At 41.3% G+C, this 14,847-nt stretch overlaps 2 protein-coding genes across 7 annotated transcripts in view; one reads left to right on the top strand and one right to left on the bottom strand.

Annotated features, from left to right (window-relative positions):
• caskin1 (CASK interacting protein 1) overlaps nucleotides 1-1,783 on the bottom strand; it is a 98,252-nt gene extending 96,469 nt beyond the window's left edge. For 4 of the 6 annotated variants that reach the window (XM_058050162.2, XM_058050165.2, XM_058050164.2 and 1 more), the window contains exon 1: nucleotides 1,161-1,783. In XM_058050162.2, the coding sequence (XP_057906145.2) occupies nucleotides 1,161-1,254 (94 nt within the window). In that variant the 5' untranslated portion in view covers nucleotides 1,255-1,783. The remainder of the gene's footprint in view (nucleotides 1-1,160) is intronic. The other 2 variants (XM_058050163.2, XM_058050168.2) reach the window with 1 other exon arrangement.
• A 3,083-nt stretch (nucleotides 1,784-4,866) lies between these two features.
• Nucleotides 4,867-14,309, top strand: LOC131102820 (phosphoribosyl pyrophosphate synthase-associated protein 2). The gene is made up of 11 exons (XM_058048384.2): nucleotides 4,867-5,034; nucleotides 6,229-6,389; nucleotides 8,733-8,785; nucleotides 9,061-9,127; nucleotides 9,244-9,416; nucleotides 9,752-9,867; nucleotides 10,064-10,119; nucleotides 10,389-10,537; nucleotides 12,337-12,407; nucleotides 12,518-12,664; nucleotides 12,742-14,309. Exons 2-11 carry the CDS (start codon nucleotides 6,307-6,309, stop codon nucleotides 12,898-12,900), a joined length of 1,074 nt encoding a protein of 357 aa, XP_057904367.2. The 5' UTR covers nucleotides 4,867-5,034; nucleotides 6,229-6,306; the 3' UTR covers nucleotides 12,901-14,309.
• Nucleotides 14,310-14,847: the final 538 nt, after the last annotated feature.

The following is a 14,847-nucleotide window of genomic DNA, read 5'->3' as shown; positions in this document are numbered from 1 at the left end:
CACTTCCTAATGTTACGAAAATAACATATACAAAGATTATTCAAGAAAAAAAGTTTAAATATGCAACATTTTGTAAAAAAAAAATAAAAACTCACTTATGTAATATAGATTTTAAAAAACGCATTGATTCAGGGGATGCCAAAAATCACAGGGACAAAACTGATTCTAAGTGGGGCTGTGACCAAGGTTTAAATGTGTTGCATTATCATATATACTGTACTTTATTTGTATTTTATGTATATTTCATAAAAACAACATCCGTCCCGTAGGTCCTCTGTCCTCTCACAACCAAATGTAACTTTTTTTTTAATACCTGTTACCACAGCAACCATCACATGACAAGAAGCACATGGCAGGAGAGCAAAAAACATTGCAAATCCAACATTAAAGGTAATCATCATTATTTCCAAACAGTTACTTCCTTTTAATGTGCATATCGTGGGAAGAGTGGCATTTAAATTTGTGTATTTTTAGTGTATTTATTGCTATAGATTATGAGCTTTTTTAAAAACGTACACTGTTAGTGTCTTTTTTCAACATACTGTAATGTAAAACTAGCATCATGAGTCACAAACTTTCTGTTTCGGAGGTCAACGTTTGCGAACTTGTACGTTTCAGCACATTGAGAGCAGGGAAGGAGAAATTTTCTATTGTCATATTCACATGCATATTCATTTTTGAAATAGTAATGAATTAGATTACCAGTTAGTGGCAAACAATAACATTGGTGATCAATTCCTAGGATGCGTACCCACCAATATAATATCCAGTATATCTATTCACTGGCTCCACTCTGCTTTGCCCACACATTAGAGTGGGATGTACAAGTGGAATATTGTCGGATGCTAAAGTGCTCAAGCGCCTGATGTAAATAATAAGCAGAGCCATCCAGGAAGCAGAAAATGACTGCCTTGTAATTACACAACAGACCCAGGCTAGAATCTCATTCGTGAGACAGGGTCAAACAAATCACATGCCCCCCCCTTCACACCCACCCCCTTTCTGCTGCATTGCATTCTCACTCCTGATAGTCTCCATGCACACCACGAGGATGCATGCAGCCCCCTAGCGTATTGTGCTGCATACCAGCAGTAATACTATGTGATGCATAATGCAATACTCTCACCAGATGCATGGTAGGTATGGCTATAATGACTTACTCGCTTTCCCTGGCCGAGGCCTTTGCAGCAGCTTCTGCACGGTGAGCAGGTCCTCGGTCTTCACCGCCTGCAGCAGCTCCTGGTCCTTCCCCATCTTCCGCTCTGAGCCGCTCTACTCCCGCAACATCCTCCGACTGAGGGCTTTCAGCCCGGCCTCCCCAGGCGGAGAGTCCTCCTCCCCCTGCTTCTTGGTCCCCGGCTAGACGAGCCCCCTGCAGCTGTCGTTGTCTGATGGTATGAGACAAGACGGGGGGGAGAGGCACTGGGAAGGGAGGGATGCTGCTCCCACCCCGCTCCTTGCTCGGTGCAGCACCGCGAGATGCGGCCGAGACTGAGGGGGGCTAGTGGGCCGCTCCTTCGCGCCCTAATAGAGGAGGAGGAGGAGGCGCGTTCTCCCTGACGTTCCGAAACAGGATTGCCCGAGCATGAAACGTCATCTATTGCACGGTATCGGAGCTGCCAAAGTGGACGGAATGTGCGTTTCGGTCCGTGTCAAGCGGTGCTGTCGTGCTCTGCGTGGTAAACAGGATCCAAGGCTGCAGCAGCCATCCTTTTCGATCTGGAGTCGGTAATGATTTTCCCCGCGTGGGGGCAGGAGTAGTGAGAGAGAGGGTGTATGTGTGTGTGTGTGTGTGTGTGTGTGTGTGTGTGTGTGTGTGTGTTTCGCGTACAGCTGGGCCAGCTCATACTGCAACAAGGCTTCCCCGCCTACCTCACCTCCCCGTCAGTTTCTATGGCTCCTCTGCTCTCCATGCAACACCCATACACTACTGAGATAACACACTCTCTCTAGATGTTAGTAACAGGGTCACATGAGTGCTGGAGCCTATCCCAGTCGGCCTTACCAACTCATCAGAAATTGTTTGTTTTTTTAGCCTGTGCAGTATTGGGAGTCATTATTGTTTTCCAGTGATGGTTAAGCTAATTATTATTTCAAACGCCATGACAGATACTGACAGTGAAATTTATTTATATGTGAAATAAAAACATCTACAGCAACAACCTGGTTGTAGCTTCAGCCACCATTGTTCACTACTACTCCACAGGAAACTAAATAGCTAGTCAACAACAGTTGTGGTCGCTCACGCTAAGACAAATCACTGCCCCCTACCGTTTTGGTAGAGAATTGCAAGTCACAAGCTCGACTTTAATCTTGTGAAATACGCCACCTCTGAGATAAATTCTAATTATTTTACTTTTATTTTCATTATTTTATTTTTTTGATGATTTTTCAGGAACATAATAAACAGGAACATAATAATTTACCTGGTAACTAATTGAATGAATGCACTAATTAACACACTAATTAAATTAATTATGGAGTCTTTAAAATAAATTGACTAACACTTCCTGTGATCAACATAATAAAATAATAAAAGTGACTGTTCTTTTGGGTTGTCAAATGATTACACATTTCAATTAGAGTTTTAAATTAATTAATCATGATTAATCACCATTAGCAACTGTATGTGAAATAGCAGACCCACCACGACCCTTGTGATGATAAGTATTAAAGAAAATCAACAAATGGATGGTCAAACTTGACTTCCATGGAAAGTAGTCAGCAGTGAACTTCAGCATGCCTGAGGAGGTGTACTTTATATGCAGTGAATCAGCTTGATATTTACACCCTTACACATCACAAACCAACACCAAATTATGCCTACCTCACTCACAGTGCAACCAAAAACAGCAACAAACAGCACACGTGGAACACACAATGCCGTGCCATACAGAGTACAGATGTTACACACTACTATACATGCAAAACAATACTATTTTATGCCCACTTATAACCCGCAAAGTATGCTGGGCAGCACACTTCTCCAACAGGACCGAGCATTTATAATCAATTATAGTGGCACTGCATCATCTATTTCCTTTGAGCATTTCCTTTGTATTAATTAGTAGCTATATGATGGAAAGACGGGGCTGCGCGGCGAATAAATGGTTTGAGAGCAAACCCGAGTTCGATTCCACCCTTGGCCATCTCTGTGTGGAGTTTGCATGTTCCCCCCCGTGCATGCGTGGGTTTTCGCCATAGGGTTGAATGTGAGTGTGAATGGTTGTTTGTCTATATGTGCCCTGTGATTGGCTGGCAACCAGTCCAGGGTGTACCCCGCCTCTCGCCCGTAGACAGCTGGGATAGGCTCCAGCACCCCCGCGACACTTGTGAGAATAAGCAGTAGAATGAATGAATGTGGTAAAGACAGGAAAAAGAGCACTGCACCATCTCCTAGATTGAGCGGGGCACTGCCCCATCACTCTATAATACTAAAATACAAATCTGCATGTAGCCAAAAGCCAAGTTCCTTCTCCCTGTGCAACCACCCACTGCACTGCCCTCTTCTTTGTGTGTGTGTGTGTGTGTGTTCAAGCAGTGGGCAGTATGCAGGGTTTAGATACTGTTCTGTGCCTCCTCCACATCCAGCATGTTATGTAAGAATGCAAAAAAGTGGTAAATGATGCACTGGGAATATTTATAAATGTGTCTATTAATTCTAATTTAATCTTTATTCTTTCATTACTATTATAATACTATATATTATACTACTATACCCACTTACTATTATAATTAGTAGTATAGTTACTATGATGGGCTAAGATAAGACAATAATGTAAAGCCTTCATGAAAGCTTGTATTGTTTTTGCAAATGTGTGGGTGCAAAGCCACATGGTATTATGTTACAGCTTTATTACAATATTTCAGAAGAAGAAATAACACAAGCCCCCAAATAACATAATGTATTTGGGAGCTCTGCATAACGTATGTTCAATGTACAGTATATGTATTTTTATTCCTGAAATCTCTCGTTCCTGAAGAAATGACTCTAGGTAGCGTATGCATTGAAGTACACTGCCACCAAGTGGTCACTTTTGCAGTACACACCTTTTGGAGGAATTTAAAGCTACAGAGAAGCGCACCACAAGCAAGAATGTTATATTGATATCAAGCTCTAAATGTTTTATTATACAATGTATATATTCCATATGTACATATTCCATACAAATACCAATCAGTCTCACAAAAGAAGTGCTCATTTATGTAGTACTACCGCTGTAGGAGGCAACAGCAAAGCGTATGTGGCACAATGTATTGCACGGTACTACGTGCAGTTCTTCTAAACTTTAATATTATGTGATCATGTACCAATTATGAAGTATTGCAGTGCTTTGTTTTAATTATCAGATATACAGAAAGACCAGCGCCATCTCATGGATCTACTAGGGCACTGCCTCGTCGTAGATCTGGAAATACAGGCAGCTCATTCGCCGAAATGTAACTGTAAACCTAAGTATTTGTCTAACTGTAAACACAGTATTAGTTTTATTATTGTTGGCCTTACGGTAAATATTGACGATGGTTTCAATATACTCAAAAACAATAAACTGTATTTTACCAGTTGTTTAATATGAAAATATAATAGTATGACTGCAGTATTCTGTTTTAATCCTCTCTCTCGAATTTCTGATTTATTTTTATTAATTTCCACCCCACATAACCTGTACGTATGTTGGATATTCATTCTATACTGTAAAAGGAATGGCTCAAATAAATCACCAAGGGTCAATTATGAATGTGACGTTCATTCCAAAACTGTAAATTTTGGTTGCTCTTCTGAAAGCATTTGAGAACCCTAGGCCGAGGTCAGGTCGTGACTCAAAAAAGCTACTGTTTACGAGGTTGCCTGAATGCATCTTCAGACCTCGCTTGTTTCCATTGTCTCGCCTGTGATTGGGCGAGCTTGGACGTCCTTCCAAACCGATCGGCAAGAGCAGATGGGAGTAAAGGAATAGGCTAAAAGGGGCAGGAGAGGCTCTAACAATCAAACCCTGTTGGTTGCGAGGCTGTAACCGAAGCCGACACAAACTGGTAAGAAGTTTAAATAAGCTTTGTATCATTTTCACAGTCGTGGTCACTTGCTTCACGACCTATGGACTATCTCCATGTGACGCATTCAAGAGCTTCCCGACGGCTCGAGTCGACTGTAGCGCGTGTTGAACGTTAGCCAACGCACACATTGTTGCTGTTACTGTAACGGACTTTAAATTGTTGGGGTTTCTTATTTCAAACAAGTTGCGCCGGCATACCGAAACGCCCTGACATTTGCTACATATGTAACTAAATGTAGAAGGTAAACGGTAAAATACCGTTGCTATGAAGCTAGCTTAGCTAAAAAGCTAATGGGGTGCCTGTGATAATGAATTAAGATCGGTAATTTGTTAGCACGAGACGAGCACAATACGTCACTAAGGGACGTCGCGAGGTACACATTTAGTTTGACGTAATAGTAGATATTGTAACTGCATGTATGGTTACATAAAATTTGTTTGGAATGTTCGTGAAATGTTAACCTCTCAATGAACAGATAAGTAATACCAATGTATGTTTAAGTCCTTGGTTTTGACTTGGCAATCCACCATTTCTATGCCGTATATCCTCACTAGGGTCACAGGGTTATGCTGGAGCAATGTACAAATATAATTTTAGATATAACAAATAACCCCTGGGGTCTTCTTTTATACAGTTGTTACTGTCAGCACCACACAGCTATCCAATTTAATTGACGTATCTTCCTGCCTCCTAAATGTAAATCCCACCTGTCCTGGGGCAAATGTGCAGAAATGTCCAAAACCACAAACGCTATAAACTGTCGAGAATCAGATTGATGCCCTGTGTACAGTGTACACAAAGGTTCCCGTTGTAATGTGTTTGTGAGAAGTGGAGAACAGGTAGGGGCAAATCTATCTATGCAGTCCAAGGCTGCACAAAAAATGAATGTCTGGAGAAACATTTGGCGTATGACGAATGATGAAGGTATGATGCAGACATGGTCTGTTGTGTAACAGTCTTCATACTTTTTGCTTTAAGGATACTTTTAAGGAGATTTTGCTATATGAAAAGGTCAAGTAATTGTAATTGTATTGTTGCCAAACATGTATGTATTTTGCACATAATGTTACATAACAGCACCAGAGCTTTGTCAGAGCTGCTATAGCATGGGTGTTCCTATATACTTGTTTGTTTAACAGCAACTAAGTCTTTGCTCCACCCTCTCTCCCACAGGAAGGGCTCAGCGCAGCGTGGGTGCCCAGGGATCCACTGCCTGAGTGTGGGGAGAGCAGAGGCCAAGACTCTAGAGACATGAACCACACCAAGGGTGGCCTGGTTATCTTCACCGCCAACTCGCACCCTGCGAGTCGCGAATTGGGCAAGAGGATTGCAGAGTGAGTACATGACCGTTTTCTCACGCACACAATTAGGCAAGTCGAGCTGAGTCATGCAAAAGCAGACCTGTCATCTCATTACAGAGAAGGCAGCCGTTCATTGATGTTTCCTGCACACAATGTTTGGTTATGTTGTTTCCACCCGAATTACTGCGTACGTGTAGGTCAGCACATGCAGCTGACCACAACCACTCACAATTGTGGCAAACCTCCACAAACACAGTTAAAGATGCAGAAAAACCAAATGACTCCACTTTGAACAAAAGTCTCATGCAGGCTGCTGTCAGAGAGCAAGTCATAAAGATCCAAAATTAACATCCTTTTTATAAAAGGTTATTTTTGGCATATTTGGATTCCTTTGTTGTTGAAAATCTACCAAACACAGTACAACACTGTCAAGGACGTTGCCTTCACTGTGAATGTTTATAGAACAACTCAGGTGTTTGACTTGGCGCCTGAGGTGCAGATGCTGTATTATGTACTCAATTTTGTGTGAACAGTTAACACAAACTTTACAAGCTGCAGCCTGACCGTGCTGTGTGTGTTTCCCAAGAGGAGCAGCTTGACAATTGCACACAAATTATTTCTTTCCTTTCCAAACTTTGAGTTGAAGTCGATGTCAATACAGTCAGTTAATATTTTCTGTCTGAAAATGACACAAAAGATTGACAAATTTTTGCCGGTTTTCTGCTAACTTATAGATACAGGTGCTCCTCGACTTTCACGCCAAGTCGGAACTTATACCTAAATAAGTCACTCACACTGTACACACAACACATTCAAAATGCACATACAAAACTCCTTACTTTTCCCTGTAGTGTGTCTTGCAGGTATTTCTACTTCTTAAAATATAGTTCCATGCTGGTCTAAGATAACCTCTTCTTCCAGATCTCGCTCTTAGAGTGTATGACCCCTCTAGCATTCATGAACATGTATTAACCTTTATCCTTCATGATGGTCGCAGCAGTTGATTTAGGCCAAAGGGGCGGCCTATACTGGTGGGCGCTTTTGCTCTCTCTGTTTTATGAAATTAATTTTCCCTTGAATGTCCTTTTCTTTGGCTAACTGCCTTTTTGTCTTGGTGGTGGAGGCAGGGCCACGAGCATACTCACAGAGTGCAGAAGAGTGGGATTAATTAAATACAGTAAAGTCTCGTTATATCGATATTCTCGGGAGTCGTAAAAAATACCGATATAACCGGACTATCCATATATCCGATCCTGCGCCGAACTGCATTAAAAGTGGGCGGATCTTTGATATGGCATGTAATTTTCTCCTTGAGTTCATGGATTGCGTATCTAGCATGCTTTTGTACTACAATAAATTTTGTACTTCAGTAAATAAAAATAAACTTACGCTGTAGTGATTACCGGTTACCGGGACATAATTCACCCCGGAACTATCGATAGGGAAGGTGTTGCCACCCGGAGGGGTAGGCGCGAGGGACGGGTGTTTTCCGCTGTGTGTGCTGCACTCTGGTGGTGGAAGTGTGAAAAATAAAGTTGACTAGAAGCAGCCGTTCGCCGTGTTCTTTTTTGGTATTGAAATCCTTAAGCAAAGATTGATTTAAGCTGCTTTTGTATCGATATAAGCAGACCAAATTGGCTGGCGGGAGATGAAAAGGGCATCCTAGTAACCGGATTATCATAATAACCGTGTATCGTACTAACGGAGCTAATTATATCATAAAAGACTAGAAATTTGCCGGGAAATGAAAATAGTATCGTAATAAGTAGTAATTTGTTTTAACCGATATCGATATAACGAGACTTTACTGTAGATTGCAATATATTGACATGCATTCCGTTGTACTTTTCTTAAAAGTAATGTTAAAATCTCCACTCATTCTCTTAGATGCAAGATGTCTGTCTTGTGAAGTATCTTGTGACACCACAACGAATAAGTTATAAGTTATTCTTCCTCAGTGTCTTATTCCTCGCTGTATTATTGTGCAATGCGTGGCGCCTTGTTGTGTACCGCAGTGCTTCTCAAATAGTGGGGCAGACCCTCTGGGAGGACAGTGTCAATTGTCAATATTAGTGCAGACTTGCCAACATGTATGAATTTGTCGTACTGGGCATTCAATTTGACTGTTTGCTCGTATGCTTCACTGTGTACCGTTTTGTTGCATTTAGCGTCTTTCAGTTTTGAGTTCAGTCTGTAAATTACATATAGATATGATCAATTCCTCAATAATTTTCTGTCGCACAGTGGTGGCATTGAAAATTGTGATGGTGCATAGAGACAGAATGATAAACGGTCTCTGTCCGTATTCATTAAGTTTACACATCTGCTGTTTTCTGCCCTAGAATGTCAAACACTTGTTTATATTTTGTCTCCCAGGCGATTAGGGGTGGAGCTTGGCAAAGTACAGGTTTACCAGGAAGCCAACAGAGGTAAGCTAATGTCTCACAAGGTCTCTTGTGTTGTGGCCAGTGTTTACTTCTCACATTTCTAAAACAACCCCTGCTTGTTTAGTTTTTTTTGTCTTTTGCATATAATGCTTGATTATTTAAAGGTAAATCTGGACTTTAATGTAGGAGGCATATTTTGGAAACGCTGCATTTTCACACAGTGGGCTTGTGTGTTTGTGTGAGACACCACCTACTCATGGATCCGAAGGGCATCACAGGCTTTGCTGTTATCTTCATGTCCTCTGTTGTTTCCATAGAAACACGGGTACAGATCCAAGAGTCCGTACGAGGGAAGGATGTCTTTGTGATTCAGACAGTGTCCAAGTAGGAATCAACTCCCAACTTAATTTCAGCACTGTATTTCCGGAATACATCTTACTAATAATGATGTATTTTCTTCCATCCTTTTATGTGCTCCCTTCCATCTTGGGCTGCACCAGAGATGTGAACACGACCATCATGGAGATGCTGATCATGGTGTATGCATGCAGGACATCTTGTGCAAGAAGCATCACAGGCGTTCTCCCATACTTCCCTTACAGCAAGCAGTGTAAGATGAGAAAGAGGGGCTCCATCGTCTCCAAGCTTATTGCTTCCATGATGTGTAAAGCAGGTTAGTGTGAGAGGGTTACTTTGTGGCACTAAAGAGTAAACTTCTGAGTAAATGAGCACAGAACTGGTTTGACAACATGTCATTTTTTTTTATCATGCCCCAACTTCTAACTTCCTAAATTATTTAATTATAAAAGATACTCAGATATACTGGTGATCTTATTATATTATTGGGATCGGTGAGTGTTTCAATAATGTTTAATGTCTGACACTATAAGACTGATTAATACGCTGTTGTGTTTGCACAAAAGGCCATCAAATCAAATGCAACTCCATTCCAACCATGTGTGGTCGCATGTGTGCAATATAAATGTTGTCAATATTATTCATGTGTAGGTCTCACACACCTAATCACTATGGACCTCCATCAGAAGGAGATTCAAGGTTTTTTCAACATCCCAGTTGACAACCTGAGAGCGTCGCCCTTCTTGCTGCAGTACATCCAAGAAGAGGTAATCTACCAAATGCTTTATTCACTAAAATGGATGTCAAGACTCGGTTAGTCCCAACTTGAATCAAAAGTCAGTATACCCTGGTGCTTGCCTGCTACTAATGTTTGTTGATGAGCTTTGCTAGATTCACACAGTGCCTTCCTTCTGCTTGCACACTTGAAACTATTTTTGTTTTGTCTTCTGACCCTCCATCCAGATCCCCGACTACAGGAATGCTGTGATTGTGGCCAAATCCCCTTCATCTGCTAAAAGGTTGGTTCATATTTTTTGTGTGAGAGATGAGGAAAAGTATGAAAAGTGAATCATTCTAAGACAGGTCGCTGACCATTTCTGGGCCTGGTGATGTCATAATGCTAATGAGATGAGTGAATTTATTCTCATCACCAACTTTGGCTCATTCACAGTATGCATTATCTATTACCATTACACGTAGTGTCAGGTGTCAGCCGAGCAAGCGACAGCTTTAGTTGAAAAAGCCCAATTTGTCCTAAACAAAGAATTTGTATCCACTTGACATGCAGGGCCCAGTCATTTGCTGAACGCCTGCGTCTTGGTATCGCAGTGATCCACGGTGAAGCTCAGGATGCGGAGTCTGACCAGGTCGATGGACGACACTCCCCACCCACTGTCAAGACCACTGGAGCCATCCACCCCAGCATGGAGATACCATGTATGAACACCGATACATTCATTGCAACTTGTATAGGACTTCTGACATAGACAATTGCTCAAACAGCTCGAAATAGGCGAGAGTCTATTACGATTTCTCGCCTAATCCTCTATTAGTCTGCATCACTTTTTTTTCCTGTCGTTCTATAAAATCTCCAAATAGCTACAAAAGCTTATTCTGACAAAAAATAAGCCATAAAAATAGTTTGAAAAGTAACAAATCGTCTAATTAAATACACCCGTCCATCCATCTTCTACCGCGTATGTTCCTGGATCCTATCCCAGGGGACTAGGGGGTGAAGGCGGACTACACCCTGGACTGGTCACCAGTCAATCACAGGACACATACGGCCAAAAAAGCATTCAGACTGTCACGCTGCCCGCAACTAAAGTCAGGCGAGTCAACCACGAGACCAGCTCTAATTACGTAAATATACAAGCATATGAAATGATAGCTAAAGTGGGAAATCCCATTGCAACACAGTAAGAATTTCCAACCATCAAACAGCAGTGGAACTCTCTTCACCCTAAATCCAACCAGTTCTGTAAATCAAGGTCTCCCCTCAAATGGACAAGGGGTGGACTAACTTATTGACTTTTGGGCCACATTGAGTTAAAAGATTTAGATCCAAAGATCTATGTATAGTCATGGAAAAAATAGCTCATACGAATTACATTTTGGCAGTACAATGCTATGGCTGATGTAAGAACTTAAGTGATTTTGGTTATTATCAAGAAAACCTTGGAAGTTGTTGGGTATCACATTTTAAATTAAACAGCTTTTAAATTAAAGTGCCCGCAAGGTGTGCTGGGTAGTCCAGTGTTAACAACAACATGAACTCATTCATTCATTTTCTACCGCTCATCTTCACGAGGGTCACAGGCGACAAGCGGGGTACACCCTGGACTGGTCGCCAGCCAATCACAGGGCACATATAGACAAACAACCATTCACACTCACATTCATACCTATGGACAATTTGGAGTCTGCAATTAACCTAGCATGTTTTTGGAATGTGGGAGGAAACCGGAGTACCTGGAGAACATGCAAACTCCACACAGAGATGGCCGAGGGTGAGATTGAACTCGGGTCTCCTAGCTGTGAGTTCTGCACGCTAACCACTCGACTGACTTAAGAACTATGAATGATTAAACACTTCAATATCAGGAGTATGTGAACGCACCTCCTTGTTTACTTCCACAAGAGATTACCAAGCTACCCAGCATGCTTTGCGGTGGGACTATGTTTGTGTAATTTTGTCATGGGTGTTGTGTGTAAATGTTTATTTGTATGCTCAGTTGGGTAGTGTGTGTTGACATGTTGCTGTTCGGATCGGGGTTTTTTTTTGTGCAAGCTCCAGATTGCATCTGACTAGTTCCTGTGTACAGTAGCACTGCAAATCATGTTGCCAGCTATAGCTTCGATGTTAAAATGTTTCTAAAAAGTAATTTGGAAACGCCTTGTGGGCTGAATTACTGTTGGTCACAGTTTGCCTGCCCTTGAAATAGACACTTCCTTCAAACAAGTGCCAGGTTTTCTCTGCTGTTGAGTAAATAAACGTCAAACGCATAAATAGGGATCCCACACGAACGGGAAAATGTTCCAGTCATCCAAAACCCTCCTACCTTGTGAATGCAAATGGGTTTATAGCTAAGTGCATGCATGTCTGTTGTCACCAGAACTGTAGCTGTGCACTAGTATTGATCCATATGACGTTATAAATTTAACTCTGTAGTGGCTGAAAATGTTCTGGAAAAGCCCTGAAAACAATTCATCTTTCATCAATCATTCATTTCCAGTGTTGATCCCGAAGGAGAAGCCTCCCATCACTGTGGTAGGAGACGTAGGAGGCCGCATCGCTATCATTGTGGTGAGAGACGGTCTTGGACTTACTTATAATCCTTAGCATAATGTAGCCAGGAAAAGCAGTCACCTCCTTGCTAAATAGGAATAAGTATATTATATCTGCTTGTCCTACAGGATGACATCATCGATGATGTTGACAGCTTTGTGGCAGCCGCTGAGACGCTGAAAGAAAGAGGAGCCTACAAGATCTACATCATGGCAACACACGGTATCCTCTCCTGTGATGCCCCCAGGTTCATAGAGGAGTCCGCCATCGACGAGGTTGGTACTCGACTTCAACAGTCCTTCTTGTTTCTCTTGATTGCCGCTCATCTTTTCTTGTCTTTCAATTTTCAAAGGTGGTGGTGACCAACACGATCCCTCATGAGCTGCAGAAGCTCCAGTGTCCAAAGATCAAAACAGTGGACATCAGCATGATCTTGTCGGAGGCCATCCGGCGCATTCACAACGGGGAGTCCATGTCCTATCTTTTCCGCAACATTGGAGTGGACGACTGAAAATGTTTTACACACACACACACACATGCACACTGTTACATGCCATTTGCCTTGTCAGACCTCAAAGCGTGCACTGGACACACACACACCACACACACACACACTGATGTAGAAGCAACTTTGTTGTTCTTATAGACGACTGAATACACACTGATTTATGTGCTTGATGCACTTCTCTGTCCTCATGTTTCATATTTCTTTAGTTTCCTTTATATGTCATCTTTTGTGTTTGTAGCGTAATACGAAGGATTGTTTTATGTTAGTGACAAATTTTAATGTTTATTCATTAATAATCAGCAGGCAGCCACACTTTCAACACATCTTCAGCATTTGAGGGATTGTAGTTCTGTCAAAAGCTAAACAGAAAAACCTTTTTTAGAGAGCCACTCCGAGGTGCTTGAGGTAGCCGGTTCAGAGGTTATACTGTATTTGTATTCTCCATTTTTGTCAGCACTCAATCTTCTTGCTGCTAATTGGTGATCATTTTGTTACACGTTGCCATCTTTGCCAGTTTTCTATATAATGTTGATGGTTTATGTCAGGGTCGTTGTTAGCAATGAATGTCGGGGTAAGATTGTACCGCAAGCGTGCCAGTGCCTTTTGGACAGGACACTCGCAACATCATCAACACATCTTCACCGGCTAGTCCATGTCATTCAGGAAGGATCTAATAATAAATCAGGTTATTTGACTTTTTCATTATGATTTGACAAGGATCCTGTTGCTTTTAAGTTAAATTTGTGGAAAATGGATAGGCTACTGAGAGGAGGGAGTCCTTGGCACTAGTGTTTGTTGTTACCATAGTTACAGCTGGTGTCAAACCTGTTACGTGCTATAGTTGAACTGGAATTAACACATGTAGTCTTTTGATAACCTGAGTGTGTGCCATTATCCTCGTGTTTTTTTTGTTGTTGTTTTTTTAACAATGCCACCAAGGTGGTCAAAGTTCTGGGGAGATGTTGATTCCTGTCAAAAGGCCACCTAAGTAAATATTTGTGAAGTGAGTCTGATAATAGATTTGGAATGTGCATCATCACCATCATCAAGGTATTAGAATATTGTCATTCATCCACGTCATTGTATTCTCAGGGCAATTTAGTGAGTCAATCACCTACCGCACAGTTCAGGGTGTAAGACATTTCACCTCTGATGGAAACGTCTTCCAAGACAAAAGGTCCCTGAGAATCATCATCAGAACATTTGGAGATTGTATGACTAAGATTCCCAAATGCATTCTGAGTTTCATTGACGAAATACAAAGCTAGGAAACAGACTGTTTTGTTTGTTTGTTTTTTTGTTCTTGTAAACAAATTGACTGAAGCAGGTCTTTGTCACTTGGCCACAAGCTCCAAAATGTTTTCTATTTATTTTCAGCACTAACTATGAATAAACAAAAAGACTACATTGTTTTTGTGCATGGGTTTGTCGGTCATTTCATACACAAACACACTGGTCATACAGTACGTGCAGTACTGGTCATATTACTTGCTCAACTTGCTCAAAAGAAGCATACTCGGGTAAGTAAACCACTCATTCACACATGATGTAGGTTTTGATTTTTTTTTTAACTACATTTTGCATTCAGTTGTGTTGTTCTTGACTAATATTTAAATTTAAATTTTAAAGTTAGATATCAGGAAGGTAGCACTTTTTCACACCACTGCATAACCAACATTTGTCTAGAAACTTAATGTAAACATCAGTCTATTCACATACACATGAAACTAAGGTGTCCAAATAGAAATACAACTATGAAAAATTGGGGGGAAAAATGAGAAAAGGGAATAATGTCATGTAAGCATTTACCCAGTCAAACATAATGTAACGTTTGTCCATTCATACAAAATGTAAACAATCGTCTGTCCATTCACATACAGTGTAAATAGATGTCATCCAATCACATACACAATGCAAATTGTTGGTCCATTCATACACAATGTAATCATC

The sequence above is a fragment of the Doryrhamphus excisus genome, linkage group LG16 (genome assembly GCF_037039965.1).
Source record: "Doryrhamphus excisus strain RoL-2023G ecotype Guam linkage group LG16, RoL_Dexc_Guam_v1.1, whole genome shotgun sequence".
Taxonomy (NCBI): domain Eukaryota; kingdom Metazoa; phylum Chordata; class Actinopteri; order Syngnathiformes; family Syngnathidae; genus Doryrhamphus; species Doryrhamphus excisus.
Note: the sequence above shows the minus strand (reverse complement) of the source record. Positions and strands in the feature narration are given on the sequence as shown.

Bases quoted from the DNA above. Each gene is read 5' to 3' on its own strand.
- LOC131102820 (XM_058048384.2), top strand. From the start codon at position 6,307: ATGAACCACACCAAGGGTGGCCTGGTTATCTTCACCGCCAACTCGCAC. The intron at 6,390-8,732 runs GTGAGTACATGA...TTTGTCTCCCAG, and splicing joins TTGGGCAAGAGGATTGCAGA to GCGATTAGGGGTGGAGCTTG. The intron at 10,538-12,336 runs GTATGAACACCG...ATTCATTTCCAG, and splicing joins CCCCAGCATGGAGATACCAT to TGTTGATCCCGAAGGAGAAG.